This window comes from Apiospora phragmitis (assembly GCF_038363925.1).
Source record: "Apiospora phragmitis strain CBS 135458 chromosome Unknown utg000003l:1.0-2676785.0:1.0-2680665.0, whole genome shotgun sequence".
Lineage (NCBI taxonomy): Eukaryota > Fungi > Ascomycota > Sordariomycetes > Amphisphaeriales > Apiosporaceae > Apiospora > Apiospora phragmitis.
The window spans coordinates 996,897-1,018,721 of NW_027117401.1; the positions used below are offsets into that span (position 1 = coordinate 996,897).

The following is a 21,825-nucleotide window of genomic DNA, read 5'->3' on the forward strand; positions in this document are numbered from 1 at the left end:
TATATAAAAATAGTTGATATTAAAAGGTTAAAGCTTATATAATAAATAAAAAAGTATATAAATTATAATAATCGAGTTCTTTTTATAATAAAGCTCGAAAGCTATCGAGTAATAACTTTTATAGTCGTTTAAGACTAAGAGGCGATAATAATCCTTTATATAAAACTTAGTATATTAAGTAAAGTGTCGAATCTAGTCCTCGCCTTTTTTATTTATAATTTAGCTATTTTTATATTAAAAAGAGAGGTGCGTTTTCCTAGTAAAGATAATATACGGAGGGATAGCGTAACCGTTTAATCCGACGCCTTAGATAATTATAACCTATTCCCGGTTCTTTTATTATATTACCCTAGGTCTTTCGCATTAATTAGAGGTAGTTACGATTATTTCGAACGAGATTTAACTTTATAAAAAACCCGGTCTCGTTAAAATTATATATATCCTCTTTTTATATTTTATACTTATTAATTATATTCTATACGAGAGTAAATTATACGCGATACGCGTTAAGATCTTTATAAAAGACTTTTTAATAATCGATTCTTTAGTTAAAACGCGTCTAGAGGTCTAGTTATTATCGTATAAAGTTAAAGGCTTAATTAACGTCGACGCGTCTCGCGTTATATAAGCTAAGTAATTAATTCGCTATATCTTTTATATTACTTAGCCGGGGAAAAAACGATTACGTATTTAAATTAATAATGTATCGAATAATTAATTCTTTTTTAAAATTAAAAAGCTTTTGAGAGTTTATAGAAATTTCGGATCGTGATTAAATTCCGCGTTGTCAGCTACGTAATATCGACTCTAGGATATAATATATCGCTATAGCTTTTCGTACACTTAATTTCGAGTTATTTTAAAACGCTTAAAGCGTTAAATTAAACCTTTTTTCTTTATCTTTTAATTCTATGCTTATTAAAGGAGAAAAGTTAGTATAAAGTTAATTATAGGAAAGTTAATTAAAAGTGCGCAGCTCGCTTGTGTGCGCAGCTCGCTTGTGGGGTACGTTAGCTGTCGTAGAATCACTCGATCGATTCTCGGAACTCCCTGAGTTTCTCTCCCAGCTCTGTCTGACCAGATGGCTTTGACCCAGCTTGGATCGGGCCGAGTTCCGCCCGCGGGGACATCAAACTCGACAATTGAAAAGCGAACACCATCTTCCCTGTCGTCGCCAACCTCCTCGGTACCCGGCAACGGCTCTTTCCCTTCGTCTTCATCTTCCTCTTCGACAGGGCGGCCAGGACCCTGTGGTTGAAGTCGCCGTCTCCCGATTTGGTCCGAGGGATACAGAAGTCGCTGCGGCCCGTCGGGTTGCGTACCCGCCTCTTCACCGCCTGATGTTCGATGCACTTGGCGACACGCACCACATCGGGCGTCTCCGCGTCGAGCGGAAGACCGTAGACATCGATGCGGTCTGGCAGCGTGCCTCCTTCGTCTGCTTCAAGAGGTGCCCGCCCAGAGCTCGGATCTGCCTTTCGCCGCCGGCGGTGGCGGTGGTGTCATAGACCTGGATCGTCCACCAGGGTCAATCCTCTGCTTCAGGCTAGTAGACCGAGTAGTTCGGGGAGTAAAAGACGAATTCCCATGCCGTGAAGCTGGGATTGGCGATGCATGGTTGGGCGCCCTCTCTACTACTAGTCTTCTGTAGACTGTTCGATTGATAGCCAGATGTTGCAGCTGATGCGGGGTAATATCAGCCTGGCTCAATACCATGAGCTAAAAGGTTATTTCTATCTGAAGTGTAACCCTGGATACTAAAATTAGCACATGGCTGATCAACATTGCCTAGTTGATTCAGCCAGGTTGAGTAAAGTCTTGGCCAATCGTGGTGCTTACTCGATTTACTGTCCATATCGTACACAACAAAATCGGTTGAAGTGGGCTTGTCTTACTCAGCCCCCACCCAGCCTAGAAAGGCACATTAGCATATGATTGACCAACCAGCTTCCTATGTTCTGCTACGGGGCTATCTTACTAAACCTCCCCGGCGCCAATGCGATATTCTGTGTCATGGTATACCCAGCCTACTACAGTCTGCATCTAGCTGTGATGTATAGCCTACTTGAGATATTCTGTTGCCTAGAACGGTCACACAAGAACCCCCAATGTGTATCTCTCCACTTTCACAGCTAAATGCAAATACGCCTCTTCATGTACCATCAGCGGCTGTGTGTTCTGAGATACGAAAGGATTCTTGCCAAGATAGGACGACATGATAGGCAGACAGTAAGCTGCCGTCTTGTAAGTCGATCGGTTTGTATAGTTTTCCCCCTTCTAGAGTTTTGGCTAAAGCCCTCTGCATCCTTCACAGCCCTCGAGCTCAGTAGCATCAATGTCAAGTACCACCCGAATAATCATTTCATGGCTGCCAATATCCGGACAGTTACAGCCTGTCGGCTGTTTACTATGGTTACATCATTTCCGTTGACCTAATTGGCCAGTATTAATAACCAATCGTGGGGGCTTAGGTTGTGCAGGATGAACAGCTATAGCCTTAGGGGCGTCAAAGGAAGATTCAACGACTTCGACTCATATCGATGTCCACTGACCAGGTAGTAAGCATCTGGGAATGGAAATCTTTGATCAACTTCAGCCGTATTAAGAGGATCGCCTCCGTGAAGGTGAACCGAGAGTGCCTATAAAGACTGCCTCTCTGTCGTTGTAATTTCCATCGTCTCTCTTCATCGGCATCATCCCATCAGACCAACCAAAACCTACCAAAATCTCCTTCTATTCTTCTTGTTCTCTACCATCTGATACTTTCGCAAGCACTCTCTCTTCCCTTCACAATCTTATAAGAGTTCCCTTCCTTCAAGATGCACGCATTCCAGACAGCGCTGCTCGTAGGCAGCCTTCTCGCTGCCGGTGAAGCCAAGATCGTAGGACGTCTTGGTGACAGCGCCTCTGCCCTCGAGCAGAAGTTCCATCCCATGACCGACTTCGACACAGAAGGCTGCTACTTCACGGCCGCCATCGGCCCTGAGGGCAACACCAACCCCGGCCTGCCCAACCCCGTCGGCAAGGGCATGGCCAGCGACTGCCGCGACAACAACCGTCTCGAGTTCAACAACCTCTACAGCCGGTCCCGCTGCAACAACGGATGGTGTGCCATCATGTAAGTAGCTAACTCTTTTTTGTATATCGTTTCCCAAGTCATGCTAACCAACGAAACCCCAGGTACGAGTACTACTTCGAGAAGGACCAGCCCGTCTGGGGCTCCTTCGGCCACGGCCACAACCACGACTGGGAGAACATCGTCGTCTTTGCCAAAGGCGACGACATCAAGCGCGTGGCGCCCTCGTGCCACGGCAAGTACGCGAAAGCCAAGAACGACGGGTTCCTGCGCGACGGCACACACGCCAAGATGGTCTACCACAAGGACGGGCCCAACACGCACTGCTGGCGCTTCGCCAACGGCGACGACGACAAGAAGCAGGAGAACTACACCAAGAAATGGGTCCTCGGCAACCTCATCGGCTGGAACAACTGGCCCTCGGTCCAGGGGAAGGGGTCCCTGCGCGATGTGCTGTACGGCGCCTTTAACGGCGGCGTCGGGCCAAGTTCTGGGACAAGGACGACAAGTTCACTAACACGCTGCGATCGGCCGCGGGGAACTCGGTCCCTGGCTTTGACCCGGCTAAGGAAGAGTAGGGGAGTAGTGGCTACTTTTATTTCTACTTTTCTTGGGGCTTTTTAGGGTCGGTGCGCATGGGGGGTGTTAAGGACTTGCATTGGGAATCCACAAGGGGTAGATGGGGGCTTTGAAACTTCAGGGCTTTGGGTTTTTTCCTGCGACTTTCTTTCCTTATATTCTTCGACTGTGTACAAGTACAGAATACAAAACACGTCATCATATCTTTTCCTGCAGCTCGACCTCGGAGCTGCGTGACCATTGCCTCATATGTTATATTCATGCTCCCACGGCTACTCGGGATCAACTCTCAGTACACAGGCCATCGGATTGAGGTGACTGCTCTTGCGGCTGGCGGCATAGACATGGCGACTAGAACTGCCTGAGCTTCTAGAGCTATACGACTTTCGAGTGAGACTTTTGCAATAAAGGTGAGCCTTGTCGGTTCAGTACTTGAAGGGTGATTTGGTTTACATCTCAATATACCATAAGGGGCAGGTGCGCGACCGCGAAGGGAGCCAAGGATCGATACACGCTCGTTGGGCCTCATCGTAATCTGGCTCTACATCGCCGACCAACAAACAATCTTGGAACCGCGAGCCCGCCCGTCAAGTACTGATTCCTCCTGGACGCCATGAAGACGCCCGATTTCATGCACCCCAGTCCGAAGCCTCCTTATAGGCTTCATGTACGAGAGCCCAAACGGGGACTCTGAGATGCACGACTGTCGGCGCCCAATGCAAGCCACACTTTGTGACCTCTCGTTCACGCATGTGCCGAGTCCGTACCTAGTGCCGAGTCCGCACCTAGGGCTGCAGATACGGTCCATGATCACATGAAGGCGGAAAATACAGGGGGAAAACGCAAAAGCAGAACCGCTTCAGGATGCCTAGAAGAAGCAAATCCATGAAATAACGAGAGAAATGTTTTCTTTCTCGGGGCCGCCGGCTGCAGATCATCAGTTCACACAGCACCACGGGACACCGAGAGTTTGCTTCTGCTGGCAGACAGGCACCTTGACAGCTGATCAATGAGCGATTGTCTTCGGGGGCTTGGTATGGATTAGCAGGGGACACACATGAAGCCTCGACCCTGTCAAAAGATGGCACATGACAGAAGAGTGCTCTGGCTAATAGAGCTGCACAAGGGTGTCAGATCAATTGCGGTGGTCGTGGAGAGGAGGGGGTCGAGGATCCAAGGCTCGTGCAGATTGATAGTGTAGATTTGAGAAGGTCTCGACCATGATCTGCTCTGGAGATTGAAAGTTAGCGCCTCCATTTGTCGGCCAAGTGTGCGGGCCGAACTTACGTTCCAAGGTTTTCAGATCGGACTTTATACAAGATACGGAGGCGTCGTGGAGCAGATGTGCTCTGGGATGGTCGGAAATGGCGGGAAACAAGTCGATTCAGGACGAATTCAAGCCTCGTTCGCCCAGGCAGCCATCCATGAATCAGACAGATAGTAAGAGTTCAAGATATTGCAAGGACCATAGATAAGAGGCGGTAAGATGGAAGCAAAGCCGGCTGGCCCACGATGCTCGGGCGCTCTACCCTTACGACATGCGCCGGCCCCTGCCTGGTTGTGGGGAGCTGAAGAGCGGGATTTTGAGAGAGTCCAGCTCTGGCTTCAGCTTCCAGGCCCATGGATCGCAAACAAATCAATTGAGGACACGACCGCAAACATCTTCAGCCGCAACATAATGCCAGTCCCGGATTGGCTAGGCTTAAGCGAGGATGATAGGTGCCGGGCATTAGTCAGATTCTCCACCAATTTACCTAATGCCACTATTCATTAGAGTAGTCTCGGTCGACGAGATCTCAACGCTCGTCTTCGAAAACCCGTGGCCATTTACCGGTGTATGTCAGCGGGTCAATCCACCCAAAGATTCTAGATGTCTGTCTCATAGCTGTGAAGAACTCATCAGTTCTAGCGCAAGGTTCAGCTTGACAGGTGCAGACGGCGTAAGCCACAACCGAATTAGGCACCTGAGCTACGCGCCTAGCCTCCATTAAAGCCGGGTAGCAGGCGCTAAGTACCTGAGCTGGCGGTGGCAGGTGGCTAGCGTTAGGACTCAGGTTGCGCCCAAGCTCCGGGCCCAAATTGGTGATGGGTGGCTTCACCAATTTCAACCCGAGGTAAAAGATATATGAAAAGTGAAGAAAACTCCAATTGAACCACCTCCCCTGGTACCTGCAGTAGCTTGGCAGCTGTACTTGGTCGCACAGATCGAGCATGCAGGGGGAGGTAGGTATCACGACATTATCAGCTGCTGATTGAAAGTACTCGAATGATTGGTGATTGCGTTCAGTCCAACTAGCACCGCGCTTTGGAGACGAAAAGCGGACAGGCATCCGATCAACAATTGATGACCTTCATTGGACTCCTCCCTACGACACGAGCTCCTGCTCTTATCTTATCGCCCCAGAAGCCCAACTTGTCAAACATTAGGTTTGAATAGCTTGGCTCATTCGGTAGCTGGGAAAGCCTAAGATACGAGAACCGGAGGATCTGGGTCGGCGCCAGTCTAAACAATGAAGACGTTGTTTTTCCACATGGCGGTGATCGGCTACGCTGTCGAATTGGGCCCGGCGTCCACTAGCGACAGGTCCCAGTTGATGTCTGCCAGAGGTCTGCCAGAGGAGAGCAACTACCTCAATTCTTGTTGCACAACGCCTGAGCTAGGGCTTGATGATTCACTGCTTTGATGTAGTATGCATGAATGGTGGCTTGGCTCAGTTCACGTTAGTGCCAGAACGCCCAATAGTCTCGATGACAATACCATCGAGCCACCACGTCCACCTTGAAAGCAGCACCCAAAGCAGGTCCCGAACCAATGGCCATAGCATTGTCTGGCCGGAGCTGGCCACGCCGGGCTCTGTTTACTTCTCAGTTCTCCACTGGCCTCTGTGCTGGAGCAGGCCCATTTCTCGTGTCTTCGACCTCCGCCATGCTGCGGTTCTTGGGTTTGCTTCTTCGGCAAACGGCACTATCGACGCTGAGCTGCCTGCTGCGGAGGCCTAGAACACACCACCCCAAACCAAACCACAAGTTGACCGTTCCCCAGAGTTGGGTCCAAGCCCACTTCCCGTGCAACACCCTGTGTCACATTGTGTATATAACGCAGATCATTTCCCATCCAGAATCCCTTCTTTTCTCTCTCCAGACCAGCAAGCAATCCAATCAACCAACTCAAGCAACCAACCAACAGTCTCGGAGCCTTTTCAAGAGCCCAATTCTCTCAGCCCTATCAAAGCACTCCCAAGCCATCACAATGAAGAGCTTCACTTTCGCTACTCTTGCCCTCGCGGCTGTTGCCCGGGCCCAGCTCCCCGACCTCGAGGACCTTGCCGAGTCTGTCCCGGCCCCCATCTCCGTAACTCCCCCCTTCGGCGGTAATGCCGAGGAGCTCACCTCCACTCTCCGCTTCGCCAAGCGCGCCACCTGCGCTGCCCAGGCCGAAGGCAAGGGCCCTGCCCCCGAGGTTGACACCCCTGCGGGTTTCCTTGCCGACGCGGACTTTGCCGCCACCGCCCTGAATGCTGACGCTCCTGCTGGCTACTTCGACACCTTCCAGAACGCCAAGGGCTCGATTGAAGGCGTGGGCTACAAGACGTTCAAGACTATCGATAGCTACAGCACAGCGGCCTGTGCCGGTGCTTGCACGGCTATGGACGGCTGCAACGCTTTCAACATCTTCTACGAGCGTAATGGTCTCGCCGTAAGTAAAACACCTCCTACCAAAGTAAACATGAAATTAACAACTTATAAGGCAACTGGAGACGATTGTCCCAAGCCGAAGTCCACCACGATCATCAAGTGCAGCTTCTGGACCGTCCCCGTCGTCGCGGACCACGCGACCAACATTGGCAACCACGCCAACGACCAGCCCGACAACAACCAGTTCGGCATCGTGATCGCCGCCTCCAACGGCTACGTCAGCAACAAGTTCAAGCCCGTTGCCGGATGGCACGGAACCACGGACCCCGTCGATGCCGCCATCAACGCCCCCAATAAGCCCACGGACACCTTTATCCGGTCTCAGACCTTCCCCATCTCGGCTGACTACAAGGGCTCAAACTGCGCCAAGGCGTGCGCCGACCAGGCGGCCTACGAGTACCGCCACCCCTCTGCCGGTGGTGCCCGTGCCTGCCAGTTCGTTAACAGCTACCTCCTCCTCAAGAACGGCGTGGCTCAGAGCCAAGTCTGCTCCATGGTAAGAACCTCCTTGCACCACCTTTACTCCATCCTGCCAAATTGCTAACGTGTCCGTCTCCCCTCTCTTAGTACACACAGCCGTGGGACAACTCCTACGCCACCAACTCCGTCCAGAAGAGCGGCGGCAACAACTACTCCATCACCTTCGGCCTGAGCTACAGCAATGGCACCGTCGCCACTCAATCCGCGTAAACGTCTCCACGCGCGCTTTCCCTGGCTGCTTGCTGCAGTCGGGCGATGGGCGGTGCTCACCGCCACCACCTTTGGGTTTGGGGCTCTCATAATGACTTGATGGACGCGAGACCACTATTGTCCATATACTCTAGTGGCGGGCGAGGACTGTTAATGACCGGACTTCTATTAGATATAAATGCGAATACGAGTCAGCGAGCAATCATGTTTTAGATCTTTTTATATAACGTACCCCATAAGCGAGCTACGTATATAAGCGAGCTGCGCACTTTTTATTATTAAGCCTTATAAGTTATAAATTAATTCGATTATAACGTTTAGAATTAATTAAATATATTAATAATTATTATTTTTAAAGGTTTTTATATTATTTTAATAAGTACGCGTATTATACCCGGGCTCTTTATAGATTTTATAACGTTATAAGCGTGTTTTAAACGTCCTCGTATAACTACTCTTTCGACGCGATTCGTTTTATAATTATTTATTAATATCCCTTTAAAACTATAGGTCTTCTTTAGCTTATATACGAAGTGATTTTCTATTTTATTACCGTTTTTTTTTCGTACGGCGGCGCCGGTTAAGTATTTTATTTACTTTTTAAAGTATCGCGTTTTTACCTTTTAAAAGAGTAACTCGGTATATAATGTACGTTATAATTTTTACGATTTAGTTAAAATTAATTAAAATAAACGTTAAAACGTTATTTTAATATTATATAATATGATTTCGAACGTATTCGGTTTAAAACTAGGCCTTAATCGAGTTATTTAAAGTTTTTAATTCTTAAAGGATAAATAAGCCGGAAAACGTCCCCGGAAGTATTAAAGTGCGTAGCTTTATATTTAATTATAAAGTAATATATTCCGGATTATATAAAACGAGTCCTATTTTTTAAAAGCTTTTTTATATATTCGAAACCGTAAAAATCGATTAAAACGTTTTTAAAAACGTTAATAAAAAGTCCTCCTTAAAGATATAAGTAAGATACGCCCATATAAAACGTTCGATTTCTTTCTCGTCTAACTTTTTTAATATATAAAAACAGCCGATATTAAAAGGTTAAAGTTTATATAATAAATAAAAAAATATATAAAGTATAATAATCGAATTCTTTTTATAATAAAGCTCGAAAGTTATCGCATAGTAGCTTTTATAACCGTTAAAGACTAATAGGCGATAAACATTTTTCGTATAAAACTTTATATATTTATTAAAATATCGAATTTAGTACTCGCCTTTTTAGTTCGTAGTTTAGCCGTTTTTAATAATTACGATTACTTTATCCTTTAATAATAAGTTATTTTTATTAAATAAGCTTTCGTATATACGTATAAGTAGGTTCTAGGTTTAATTAAAGTTATATTACCATATTTTTTTATTTATATTTATTTCTAATACTAGGTACGAGGGGTATCGTATACGTTTTTTAATAAAATAAAAAGGGGTTTATACGCGTAGGTATATAATACTTTTTTTTAAAATAATTTAAAAAACCTTAATTCTTATTATTTTAATACTGGTAATTTTTTTATTCTAGCGATAAAATTAGCTTGTTCCCCTTTTTAAATACGGGCCTTCCCTTCTCGAAGGTCTCGTACGAATAGGTTACGTTAATCCGGTATTCGGTGCCTACTTAAGTCGTATAGGTGATATTATACCTTTTTAACGTTAATTTTATTAAGTTATAAGTTTTTTTAATTAATTATTTTAATTATTTAATAATAATAATAATAGGGGAAGTTATTATATATTAATATATATCTTTTTTTATTATAAATAAAAAAACCGTTTAAAAATAATAATAATAATAGTGGTGCCGTCGTATATCGTGATACGTTATACTTTATCGAGGATATATGAGTTTAGCTTTTTAATATACGCTTTTATATATACGGTAAGGCTGTTTATCGAGACTATTTATTCAAAGGCTTTATTTAAAGATACCTTAGTAAGGGCGTCTGCTGGGTTATCTTTATTATTAATGTAATAGATTTATAAAATCTTCTTTTTTCGTATTATTCTCGGAGGGATATTATTAAATGAGCTTTCGTAGGTACATATAAGTAGGTTCCGGGTTCGATCGTGGTTATATTATTATATTTTATTATTTATATCTATCTCTAGTGCTAGTTATAAGGGGCATCGTATACCTCTTTTAATAAAATAAAAAAAGGGTTCGTACGCGTAGGTAAGTAGCACCTTTTTTAAAGTAATATAAAAAACCTTAATTCTTATTATTCTAATATTAATAATTTTTTATTTTAGCGATAGAATTAGCCTATCCCCCTTTTTAAATACGGGCCTTCTCTTCTTAAGGGTTTTATATAAATGAGTTGCGCTAATCCGGTATTCGGTGCCTGCTTAAGCCGTATAAGTAATATTATACCTTTTTAACGTTAATTTTATCAAGTGATAAGTCCTTTTAATTAATTATTTCAATTATTCGATAATAATAACGATGATAAGAGAAGTTATTATACGTTAACGTGTATCACTTCTCGTTATAAATTAAAAAGAACGGTTTAAAATTAATAATAGTAATAAAGGTGCGGTTATATATCGCGATACGTTATACCCTATTAAGGACGTGCGAGTCTAGGTTCTCGATATATATTTATATATACGGTAAGACTGTTTATCGAGACAATTTATTCGAGGGCTATATTTAAAGGATACTTTAATAAGGGCGTTTATTAGGTTATTTTTATTATTAATGTAATAAATTTATAAGATCTCTTTTCTTTCGTATGACTTTTAAACGAATATAATATTAATTATAAACTTCTTTTTCGTTTATTATACCTAGCTTAATTAAATAATTATAAAAAAACTTCGAATTTATATAAAAAGTTATTAATATATTTAAAATACTAAGGTTTATATTAAATAGTCTCTCGTACGTACGGTGGTTCCGGTTTTAGTCGGGGTTTAATCGTTCTTATTCTATTATTTATATCTATTTTCAGTACGAGCTATGAGGGGTATCGTATGCCCCTTTTAATAAAACAGAAAGGGGTTCGTACGCGCAGGTACGTAGCACCCCTTTTAGGGTAATATAGAAAACCTCAGTTCCTGTTATTTTAATATTGGTAATTTTTGTTTTAATAATAGATTTAGGTAGCTCCCCTTTTTAAAACGAGTCTTCCCTTTATAAAAGTTTCGTACGGGATGGGTTACGCTAATTCGGTATTTAGTGCTTATTTAAGTTATATAAATAATGCTATACTTTTTTCATATTAATTTAATTAAGTAATAGGTCTTTTTATAATAATAATAATAAAAAAAGTTATTATATATTTACGTATATTATTTTCCGTTATAAATTAAAAAGAATAGTTTAAAAATAATAATAATAATAAAAGTAGTAATAATAATAGGTACGCCGTCGTATATCGAGATATGTTATACCCCGTTAGGGAAGAAAAATCTCTTTTTCTCCTCTTTTTTTACTCGCCGTGCGAGTTTAATCTCTCGATATATGCTTTTACGTATACGGTTAACCTATTAATTAATACTAGCTATTCGAGGGCTTTATTTAGAAATTTTTTAATAAAGGCGTTTATAGGGTTATTTCGGCCGTCGATTTAATAAATCTCCGAGATTTCCTTTTTTTCGTATGATTTTCGGAGCGATATAATATCGATTATTAGTTTTTTCTCGTTCGTTATTCTTAATTTAATTAAGTATTTATAAAATAAATATTTCTTTTAATAAGTTAATAATAGAACGTGGCGTTTATTAAATAAGTAATACTTTATTATACGTTTTTTAGATCGAGATAGTTATACTTTTTTTGTTATTTTTTAGCTCCTCCTTTTTTTTTATTAGTTTTAGACGAAATCTTTATATTTTTTTTAAGTAGAGAGATCTTGTTTAATGTTATTATATATTTAGAGGTATTAGATTATTATATAGGTTCGTTTTTTAATTAAGTAGTTTATTAATTAATAGCTTTATTTATAGTAGATTCGGCAAGTTCCTCGTTTAAACTACCGGTTCTCGTACGATAGCTTTAGTTAAAAGGTGTTAATTAATCGTTAGCTACCTTTTTATTCTAATAGTTAGTTATTATATAATAATTTATTTTTATAAGCTAGTCGGTTTTTTTTCGTATAATTATTTATAAACCGTTTATTAATTAAGTACGTATTTTTAACTAGGTTTTAATATAATTTCTCCGTTAAGTATTGTTCCGAGATCTTTTAATCCGCTATTATATTTACCGATACGCGAAGGTCCGAAAATAGTGTTTTATATATTAGTTTTTAATAGATAAGGGCTGGTAAAAGTTCCGGAACTTTTCGACAGGCTTTTACGACGGAGGTATAGAGAGTAATCTCTTTTTCGAATCCCTTTTCGAGGGCTCGTTATACGAGTTAAAGCTTATTTAATAAGATTTTTAAAACTTTAATAGATTACTTTTCGGCGTTTTTATTTTTTATTTATATAAAAAAAGTTATTATTTAATTCGTAAAATATTATATATAATTTATTATTATATTAAAATACGAGTTTATTAAATAATATATCTAGTTTTATTTCTTTTCGAGTCCGATATAATTAAAATAGAATATTTATATACGGCCGGAAAGAATATTCGGAAAGATCGCGTGGTATTAGTTTTCCGGTATATCTAGCCGTCGGTATATTTTAATAAATATTTATACTTTATTATAAAAGATATTACATAGCTTACCGGTATAGTTCTTTTTTTTCTTTTATACCTTCGAAAAGGTAACGACCTTGTTTTAATCGATTTTACCGTTATAAATAGCTCGATTTAGAGGGATATCGTACTCCGTAATATACGCTAGACTAGATAATCGTACGGTTTGGTCCGGCGCTACCGGAATCGGAGAAAGAAAAAGGATAATGTCTTGCGACGCTTAGGTACTTAGGAATCCAGGGTTAGACGTCGGGCCTGGAGTGTTTAAAACTCCGGGATTAAATATCGGTCTTAAAGTGCCCTGTGGTGTCGCGGACAATTGCTCCGTATAAAGACCGGGTATTTCTCGCTTAGGCGGCGGTTATTCGATTATTTATTCTCGAAAAGAGTATAGAATATCCCCTTTTCGGGTTTCCGAAGTCGGTTCTGCCGGTCGGTCCTGTTAGTGTTTAAGAGCGGCCGGTCGTACTAGGTTTATGAGCTTAGTTTTAAAGGATCCGTTTATTAATATATCGGTTTTATATTTTTTAAAATAATTAAAAAGCTTTTTTTAAAACGTATAATTAATTTAACCGAATTAGTATTTAATTTATCCGTCGAACTCTATAATAAACGATTTTTTAAAAGAGGTCCCCTTTATTTTTAATATATAGTATTTTAAAAAGTATTATACGAGGTACGTCGTAAATAGTTCGGGTATTATTTTTTCGAAGAGTATATTTAGAGGTTCGAGTTTTTAGAGAGCGAGGTTGACGTTCTTTTTTTAAATTATTAACGAGATCCCGGTATTTTAAGATACCTCTTCGTATATAAGTAGTTCGGGGTTTAAAGTCGTCGGTTTATTTAAGTTCGGTATATCCGGGCTTAATACTAATTCGCCGACCATAATTAATTTTATTTTAATAAGGGTTATTATTTTATAAATCGTATAACAAAGTTATTTAAATAAATAATTATATATAGCTTAGCTAGTTTCGCGTATAATTTAAAACCTAATCTCCTCTTTATAATATATATTCGAAAAAAAGCGTTCCTCTTCGTACAGTTAATTCAGTTCGGCTCTTCCTCCGAATTTTTAACGGGCGGAAATTCTTAAGGCTCTTTAACACGGTCGCCCTTACGTCGGTAAAGGCGTAAAACCGTTTCTTTACTCTTACTAATTTATAATCGTTACGAGTAACTATTAATTAATATTAAATAAACTTTCGTATATATATATAAATTCCGGGTTTAATAGAGGTTTAATCGTTATATTTTATTATTTATATTTATTTTTAATACGAGCTACGAGGGGTATCGTATGCCCCTTTTAATAAAATAAGAAAGGAGTTTATACGCGTAGGTATATAATACCCCTTTTAAAGTAATATAAATATCTAGCTGTTTTAATATTTATAATAATTTCGTAATTAAAGTTATATTTATTTTATAATGAGAATTTAAATCTTTATAACGCCGAATCGTATAATTAATATTAAGAGCAGAATTTTTAAATCTCGTTAAGAATAATAAGGTCGATATCGTCATAACCGGCGTTTTTTTAAAAAATATAAAGCTTCTCCGTATAAAGGTGTCTGAACCGTCGATAAAAGTGTCGAAACTATTTTTTAATAAAGTATAACGTTACTTTTATACGGCCGATATTAAAAAACGAGTATCTTTATTTCTTAATTATAATAAATATATCGCCGTCTTTTTATATAATAAAATTAAAAATATTATTATAATATATTTTAAATTAATCGACGTTATATAATAGAAATAAAAAAAGAGTTATAATATTTAAGATATAATACTTAATTATTTTTAATTAATTTCGTATATTAATTATTTTAATTAATAAAATAAGCTTTCAACTTTTAAATTTAATCTCGGCGCTTTATAAAGTTTAATTAATCCGTATATCTAGGTTCTTTTATATATAAGCTTTTATTTAAAGCTTTTTAATTATTAAAAGCAAGGCGGCGCCGGTATTTTAAAGCTCTCTTTAATAAGTTAAACTATATAAACTATTAAGATTAAACTAATCGGCTTATATAATAGCTTTAAAAGAATACATATCCTCTTTAATAAGTCGGTAATAAAACGCGGCGTTTATTAAATAAGTAATATTTTATTATATATTTTTTAGATCGAGATAATCGTACTCTTTTTCGTTATTTTTTAGCTCCTTTTTTTTCTTATTTTAATTTTAGATGAGATCCTCATATTCCTTTTAAGTAGAGAGATATTTTTTAAGATACCTCTTTATATATAAGTAGTTCGAGGTCTAAAGTTATCGGTTTATCTTAGCTCGGTGTGTTCGAGCTTAATCTCGATTCGCCGACTATAATTAATTCTATTTTAATAAGGGTTATCGTTTTATAAATCGTATAATAAAAGGTTATTTAAATATATTATTATATATAGCTTAGTTAGTCTCGCGTATAATTCGAAACCTAGTCTCCTCTTTATAATATATACTCGGGAAAAAGGGTTCCTCCTCGTACGGTTAATTTATTTCGGCTCTTCTTCTATATCTCTAACTAGCGGAAATTCTCGGGGCTCTTTAGCACGGTCGCCCTTATATCGATAAGGGCGTAAAATCGTCTCTTTACTTTTATTAATTTATAATCGCTACGGGTAATTATTAATTAATATTAAATAAGCTTTCGTATATACGTATTAATTTCGAATTCAATCGAGGTTATATCGTTATATTTTATTATTTATATCTATCTCTAGTATTAGCTACGAGGGGTATCGTATACCCCTCTTGATAAAATATAAAAAGTGTTCGTACGCATAGGTACGTGGCACCTTTTTTAAAATATTATAAAAAATCTTAGTTCTTATTATTTTAATAGAAAATAAACTACGCGCGATACGCGTTAAGATCTTTATAAAAGTCTCTTTAATAGTCGATTTTTCTGTTAAAACGCGTCTAGAGGTCTAGTTATTATAGTATAAAGTTAAAGGCTTAGTTAACGCCGACGCGTCTCGCGTCGCGTAAACTAAATAATTAAAAGTGCGCAGCTCGCTTATATACGTAGCTCGCTTATAGAGTATGTTAAATCTCTTTATTAAAAGACTTTTATTATTATTTTACGAATTAAGCGCTATTACTTATTATATCCACAAGGCGTTTCTTTTATCGCACGTTTAAATACTCTCTTATATTATTAATATAAACTTAAGTACGTTCTATTAAGTTTTTTTTTAAAACTTAAATATCGTTCGTTATAAGATTATTCTCGTTAATAGGCCGATTATAAGTTAACTTTTATTTTAAGCTTAATATTATTATTATAAATATATTAATAATATTAAGGTTTTAATATAAAGTTAAAATTCTTAACGATATTAATTTAATATTTCTTTTAATTATTAAAGAGTTAAGTAAATAATAATTAAAAGATTTTAAAATAAATAAAGCTAAAAAAAGACTACTAATTAATTAAGATTAAGCGATCTAGATTAGTATTATATATGATCGATTTAAAACATTAAAAAACATCACGAGATAAGAACTAATTAACTATTAACTAATTAACGCCCTTTTAATTAACCGTTTTACTAACCAACCAGCGGTACGCTGGTTAGTTGGTTAGTTGAACGGCAACACTGTCTAAGTCTGTTTATCCCGAACAATGGGAGACCAGATTCAGTGGCAGATGGGTGAGCTGTAGCTACACTATTCTATAAAACTACGTAACCAAAGAAATACACGAGGATCGAATGGTCTGCCAAAGCTGCTAGTAAAAAAGATTAAAAAAATAAAGAAAATAAAAAATAAAAAATAAAAAGAAATGAAAGCTACTCAGCAACCCTTCCGATACATCCATTAGACCTCTCCCGAACTCCACATACCTCCATACAGCAGGTGCCAGCAGACAGGTTATCGCAACTGGCATGTTACCGAACCTACTGATACACAGGGCGAGGTGCTTTGCTGGGATTGTTACGCCTTTCAGCAATCAATGGTCTTACCGTACATCCTCAAGGCCAACACTCGAAAGGAAGATAACTGGCCTGGCAGAGAGACAGAACGATCAGAATGGGACAAGTTTCTTCGCGAGAAGAGCGCCAACCATACCCCCGACAGCGACAGACTCTATTTCACAGCAGTGAATGCCACCCCATCAAATGTTTGCGGTATTTGCGAAATGAGCTCTGGAGGGCAATTAAGAGGCCGGTTGAAGAGCAGGGACTGCGCGCTTGACCTGATGGGTCTGGTTGGGTCTGATGGGGAAGGCCGAAGCTCTTTCCCCTATGTGCGTGTGCGTACCTCAAGCGTACCCCTGAGCGCCGCTCGCTCTTTCCTTACAAATCTGATTGCAAACTAGGCAGATGTCCTAGTCCATCATTAATCATTGACTCCTCACACCCTTCATGCTTCTTTTTCTTGATAAATTTCGTAGCCAGCTCTCGTGCTTGGCGTTTCTATCCGTTCCCATCTGCTGCTACTTCGTCTACCGTTTTCAATTTCATGCACATTATTCACCGCCTTCGATTTGATTGCTCTACTCTACCAGCTTTAGACTCCCAATCGCTTCACCTCTTAATTGGTCCTATTGCTATCGGTTCCCAGCTGGCTGTCACGCTCAGCTCGCTTATCACGCCCAGATCTTTTGTCCCAATTTGTTGACACGATGGCTCCCTCGATTCAAGGCTTGCTGAATAAAGTAAGATATCCATGCTTTTCATATTCGTGTTTCCATGGATAATCACGATAGCAGGTTATCGCTCAGATTCTCGCTGCCTGTCTGGAGCATGACAGACCGCTTAAAGGCAGCCTTTACACCCATAGCACTCGATGTCCGATTCCCAAGTCATCGTGCCTAATTGATCCTATCACCGACCAGTTTCTTCACTAGTTCTACTTAGTTCATCCGACCGAGGGGCCGTATCCGTATCAAATGGTCCGTACCAGAGCGATGCTATCCCAGGTATTGAAGCGTGAGGCGTCCCTCTTGCCTGTCGACCCCGCTTCGTGGTACAAGATGAATTCATTCGTTTTCGCCGACAATACAATCTGCGTTACCCTTATTTTATTTCGCAAGTGCACCCGGATAATCGGCCGAAGACCAAAGAGATCTTTTTGGGCCCGTCGTTCGGAAAGATATCATACACTGGAGTTGATCCGGAAAAGGAGGTTGCCGGACGCGTCTTGAACCAGCCACCTACTTCCTGTCTCTACTGCCGGCTACTACTCCTAGCACCGCCCTGCCCTATGAGCCGGTTTGGCCAGCCAACCTAGGAGCTCTCGTCGCTCGAACCCGCCTTCACGACTACATCGTTGCCCTCGGGGTTCACCATCCTGTTCCTGATGCCTCGTCGATGTTTCACAGCGTCCTTACGAATATCTCTTGTTATCTCGATGGTACTCCTTTGAGACTTTCGGCGTTCGTCAACTTCGTTAACTTTGGCGTCGCCATTCACCTGCGAGGTAATCGCTTGTTGGACTTCGGTAGCCTTATCGTCGACGAAATTACCGTCTTCTACCTCAACCTTTGCGGCAATGTTGACCCTCCTACAGACCATTTACCTCCTCACGTGGCCACGTTCCTGCAATACATGCGCAGAGGGCTTGATCATCTTCCCGACTTCAGCAATGAAGGACTCAACCGCGCTCGGCCTATCCAAGGCAAACTCATTCTACACAAGGGTGCCTACGGCTCCTATAACCACCAGGGCGGCAGAGATCTTCAATGACATCCTGATCCTACGATAGAGGGTCGCCTTGACTGCGACGCTTGGTGTAGGTTTCTTTTTTCTTCTTTTTCTTCTTTCTTTTCAGAACCAAGGGATATCAACCACCCCAGGCCGCTTTGGATGCAATTTCCAGGAGACGCAAAGCTCTCAAGAAAGCGATCGCGTTAGGGTTCCGATATCCCAGCGGAAATGCCTTGACTGAGGTAAAAGTAACAGAAAACGCTGGAACCATATGGATGAGGAGACGCATAAGAACCAAATGCTCTGTAGTAGCTGCTGGATACTTAGAATAAGTAGGTATGAGCCGCTCCGGTATATTCACTGGTGCTTCCCCGAACTCCATACACCACCATGCGGCAGGTGTCAGCAGACGGGCTATCGCCCGCTGTCATATTACTGATGCCACACAAGCGCAGGGCGAGTTTCTCTGCTGGGAGTGCTACGCCTTTCAATAATCAATGGTCTTGTCTTACAAGATCGTGGGGATCAAGGGAAAAAGTTTGCCTGGCAGAGAGCCACTCGATGACGAATGGGCCAATTTCTTGCCGAGAAGAAGACCAAGCAGACTCCTCACAATAAGAAAATCTACTTTACATCCGCTTATGCCGGCGAATGGCAGGTCTGCCATATCTGTGAAATGCGTGTCATCTCACTATGGCGTCGACTCGCAGATTCAGATTCCGACGCACAAGCTACAATGTGTCGTACTTGTGGAGATAGCTTCGCACGCTATCAGAAGAGTGGTGATATCTTGACCCCCAAGCACGGAACGACTTACTAGGCGCCCCTATTCGCAGACAAAACAACAAATTCTCCAATATTCCTGTACAAAACCCACCCAAGGCATTCGATGAGGATATGTCCCCTAGCGACAATGAGGTTCCTAATAACGACCAAGATTCAGGCAAGGTCAAACTTGCATTGAAGCAGGGATCCCTGCTTCAAATCTCTAATAACAAGAATTCCCACGTTCAGAGCAATAAAAAAAGGAGATCGGTCGCCAACGGGAAGGAGACAGTCGCCAGTAAGCTGACCATCGGGGCTGGTTTTCAGCTGAAGAAGGTCTAGGGGCCATTCTCCCATTTTTGGCACAAGTTCTGGAGGCCGATCAAGAGGCAGCGACATTCGCTGGTCTGTTCTATATCACCGCCGTCGATATTAACGGGCTTAGACGCTTTGCATGTTTTCTCACGGTTAAAATGGGCGAGCAGGTATTTTATTCAAGCTTGCAAGTGTATAAGTTAGCCACCATCTTGCTGACTTCGGGCAGCAACGGCAGCAACGGCGGAAGTCTATCAGGATGGTACAGGGTCCCAAATCGAAATGAACGATATCAAGCCGAAGCCTTGAAGCCGCCTACCAGCCCGCCATCAGGACCACAATGACCGAACGGGTCCAAGCCAGTCGGGGGCTACTCCGTCCCGCTCCGCTATGGAATCGGGATGACACGGATTGACGTGGACATTTCAATCCACTGCTAAGAGAAGATGGATAATATGTGAATAGATTGTAGACTTTACTATGCTAATAAAACATAATAAAGCTGGATTGATTAGTCCCTACAGCCTAGTTGCAGTGAAAATCATTTGTTTCGTCTCGTCTCCTTTCCATCCGCGCCTGTCATCGTCCCAATTGGCGGACCCATAGCGGCCGAGGGAGCTATTAACCTCCCATGGGGTGTTGGGCTGACCGCCGGCGCCGCCACCGTCTATCTCCCCTTCGTCGTAGGATGACTGGAAGAGGTCCGCAATAGTTTGGGGATCGTGCCGGTACAGATCCCACCCGATTGACTCCATGCGGAAGGGCCCGCCCTTGCCGGCGCCGAGGTTGCGGCCGAAGACCATAGATCCGGCGCGTGGACGGAGTAGCCGTCGCAGCTGTTTGACCACGACCCTTTGTTGCGGCTCGCTGAACAAGTGCAAGAAGCTGCCCAAGTAAACAATATCGACCTTACCGCGGTAGTCCGTGAGAAAGTCGTCGGCGAACACGTCGCCAGGAATGAACGTGGCCTCGAATCGGTCCCGGTCCGCGAACAGCTCGTGCCCGAGCTGCAAGAATGCCGGCTCGAGGTCCGTGCCGATCAGGTTGCGCGTGGGCGCCCCTGGCCCCGCGTCGTAGGCTAGCTTGCGCAGGTCCTGCCCGAAGCAGCAGCCCAGGTCCAGCAGGGTGGCGCCCTCCTGCACCCGTTTGACCACTCTGGCGTAGTCGGGTGACAGGTGGATGCTGAAATCGAGGAAACGGAAGAGGCCGATACAGGGGTATGGGAGGCTGTGGCGTCAGTGTAATTAGTACTTTGACTAACTGAAACCCTATCATGAGCTCTGTCGTGATCAGGCTGATGATTTGAGACAGGAAAAGACTGGTAGCCAACTTACACTGTCCAAGCCATGTCCCTAATCTTATAAATGTGTTCTTTGATTGCCTCCTCACCCTTTATACCGATGTAATTCTCGAAGAATTCCACCGTGCTCTTGGGGAGCGTCTTGACTGTAGGTTGGTACCACTCCACATATTTGGTAGGGTTATCTCTAGCTTCCTGGGCCAGGTCCCTAGTCTGACCGGCTAGGTGATTCTCCTTGGCCATCCACGGCTTGGACTCGTTCTGAAGCGGCGCCAACATCGTTATTATGTGGTGGTGTTCGTGATAAACGTACTGGGGTTCTGAGCAGTCTGTCTCGGTACTTCGGATACAGGCTGCTTCTTAAGGACCTGTCTGAACTACTGTTTCGGTATCAAATTGGACGAAAGTGTACAATGGCAGGGCCCAGCACCAGTAATGATGTAAGATTCTTTATCTCCAACTGTGCTACCTTTGCTTATGGTACTCGGCTATGCTTCAACGCCCCGGTTGCTCCCATACACACAAATATGCGATCCTATCTCTGTGCCCTCAGTGGCATCATGCGTGCGCCTCCGTGTATCCCCGAACGCTGCCAAGTTGACGTTGCCCGAAGGGGCATTGATAGACGCCAGCCCGTAATTTTCCCCAAATCAGGAAAAGGCGTTTCTAAAAAGTTCTCCTTCCCAACGGATATGGTTCAGGATCCACCATGCACCTGGTTAAAAAGAGTATAGATGGTCAACGCATGCAATATCCCCACATGAGATTGCCTTCTCGGGTGTCTTGCTTTTGGAGTGGCATACTGCTGTCTCCTTCCGGCCCACACCATGCCAAACTCTCTGTGCCTTCGGAACGGCTGTCTCATTGACTGAGTATGACATATCAATGCTTGCGTGGACTCTCAAACGAAACGTTAGAAGTGATCATCATCACCACTACCACCTATGCTGCACTGATAATGGAGTAGCTATCACACCTCCTCGGAGAAGGCTCGGGATCAAAGATGTCAGAAGGGTAATTAACGTTGGGCTGTGTGTCCACCAACTAGTATAATAATAGATGCAACGGTCGAGGTTACCC

At 42.0% G+C, this 21,825-nt stretch overlaps 5 protein-coding genes across 5 annotated transcripts; 4 read left to right on the plus strand and 1 right to left on the minus strand.

Annotated features, from left to right (window-relative positions):
- Positions 1-1,081: 1,081 nt before the first annotated feature.
- On the plus strand, positions 1,082-1,508 carry PG994_002707 (uncharacterized protein; the record flags this gene model as incomplete). Its single annotated transcript, XM_066854116.1, has 2 exons — positions 1,082-1,186; positions 1,236-1,508. 2 exons carry the CDS (start codon positions 1,082-1,084, stop codon positions 1,506-1,508), a joined length of 378 nt encoding a protein of 125 aa, XP_066719971.1.
- A 1,311-nt stretch (positions 1,509-2,819) lies between these two features.
- PG994_002708 (mosquitocidal toxin protein) lies at positions 2,820-3,892 on the plus strand (the record flags this gene model as incomplete). The annotated part of the gene is made up of 3 exons (XM_066854117.1): positions 2,820-3,118; positions 3,181-3,531; positions 3,838-3,892. The coding sequence occupies 3 exons, from the start codon at positions 2,820-2,822 to the stop codon at positions 3,890-3,892; spliced, it is 705 nt and encodes a 234-aa protein (XP_066719972.1).
- A 3,013-nt stretch (positions 3,893-6,905) lies between these two features.
- PG994_002709 (uncharacterized protein) lies at positions 6,906-8,041 on the plus strand (the record flags this gene model as incomplete). Its single annotated transcript, XM_066854118.1, has 3 exons — positions 6,906-7,352; positions 7,404-7,847; positions 7,928-8,041. 3 exons carry the CDS (start codon positions 6,906-6,908, stop codon positions 8,039-8,041), a joined length of 1,005 nt encoding a protein of 334 aa, XP_066719973.1.
- Positions 8,042-16,339: 8,298 nt separating this feature from the next.
- On the plus strand, positions 16,340-18,404 carry PG994_002710 (uncharacterized protein; the record flags this gene model as incomplete). Its single annotated transcript, XM_066854119.1, has 4 exons — positions 16,340-16,374; positions 16,573-16,969; positions 17,577-17,611; positions 17,909-18,404. The coding sequence occupies 4 exons, from the start codon at positions 16,340-16,342 to the stop codon at positions 18,402-18,404; spliced, it is 963 nt and encodes a 320-aa protein (XP_066719974.1).
- A 1,559-nt stretch (positions 18,405-19,963) lies between these two features.
- Positions 19,964-21,024, minus strand: PG994_002711 (uncharacterized protein; the record flags this gene model as incomplete). The annotated part of the gene is made up of 2 exons (XM_066854120.1): positions 19,964-20,672; positions 20,780-21,024. The coding sequence occupies 2 exons, from the start codon at positions 21,022-21,024 to the stop codon at positions 19,964-19,966; spliced, it is 954 nt and encodes a 317-aa protein (XP_066719975.1).
- Positions 21,025-21,825: the final 801 nt, after the last annotated feature.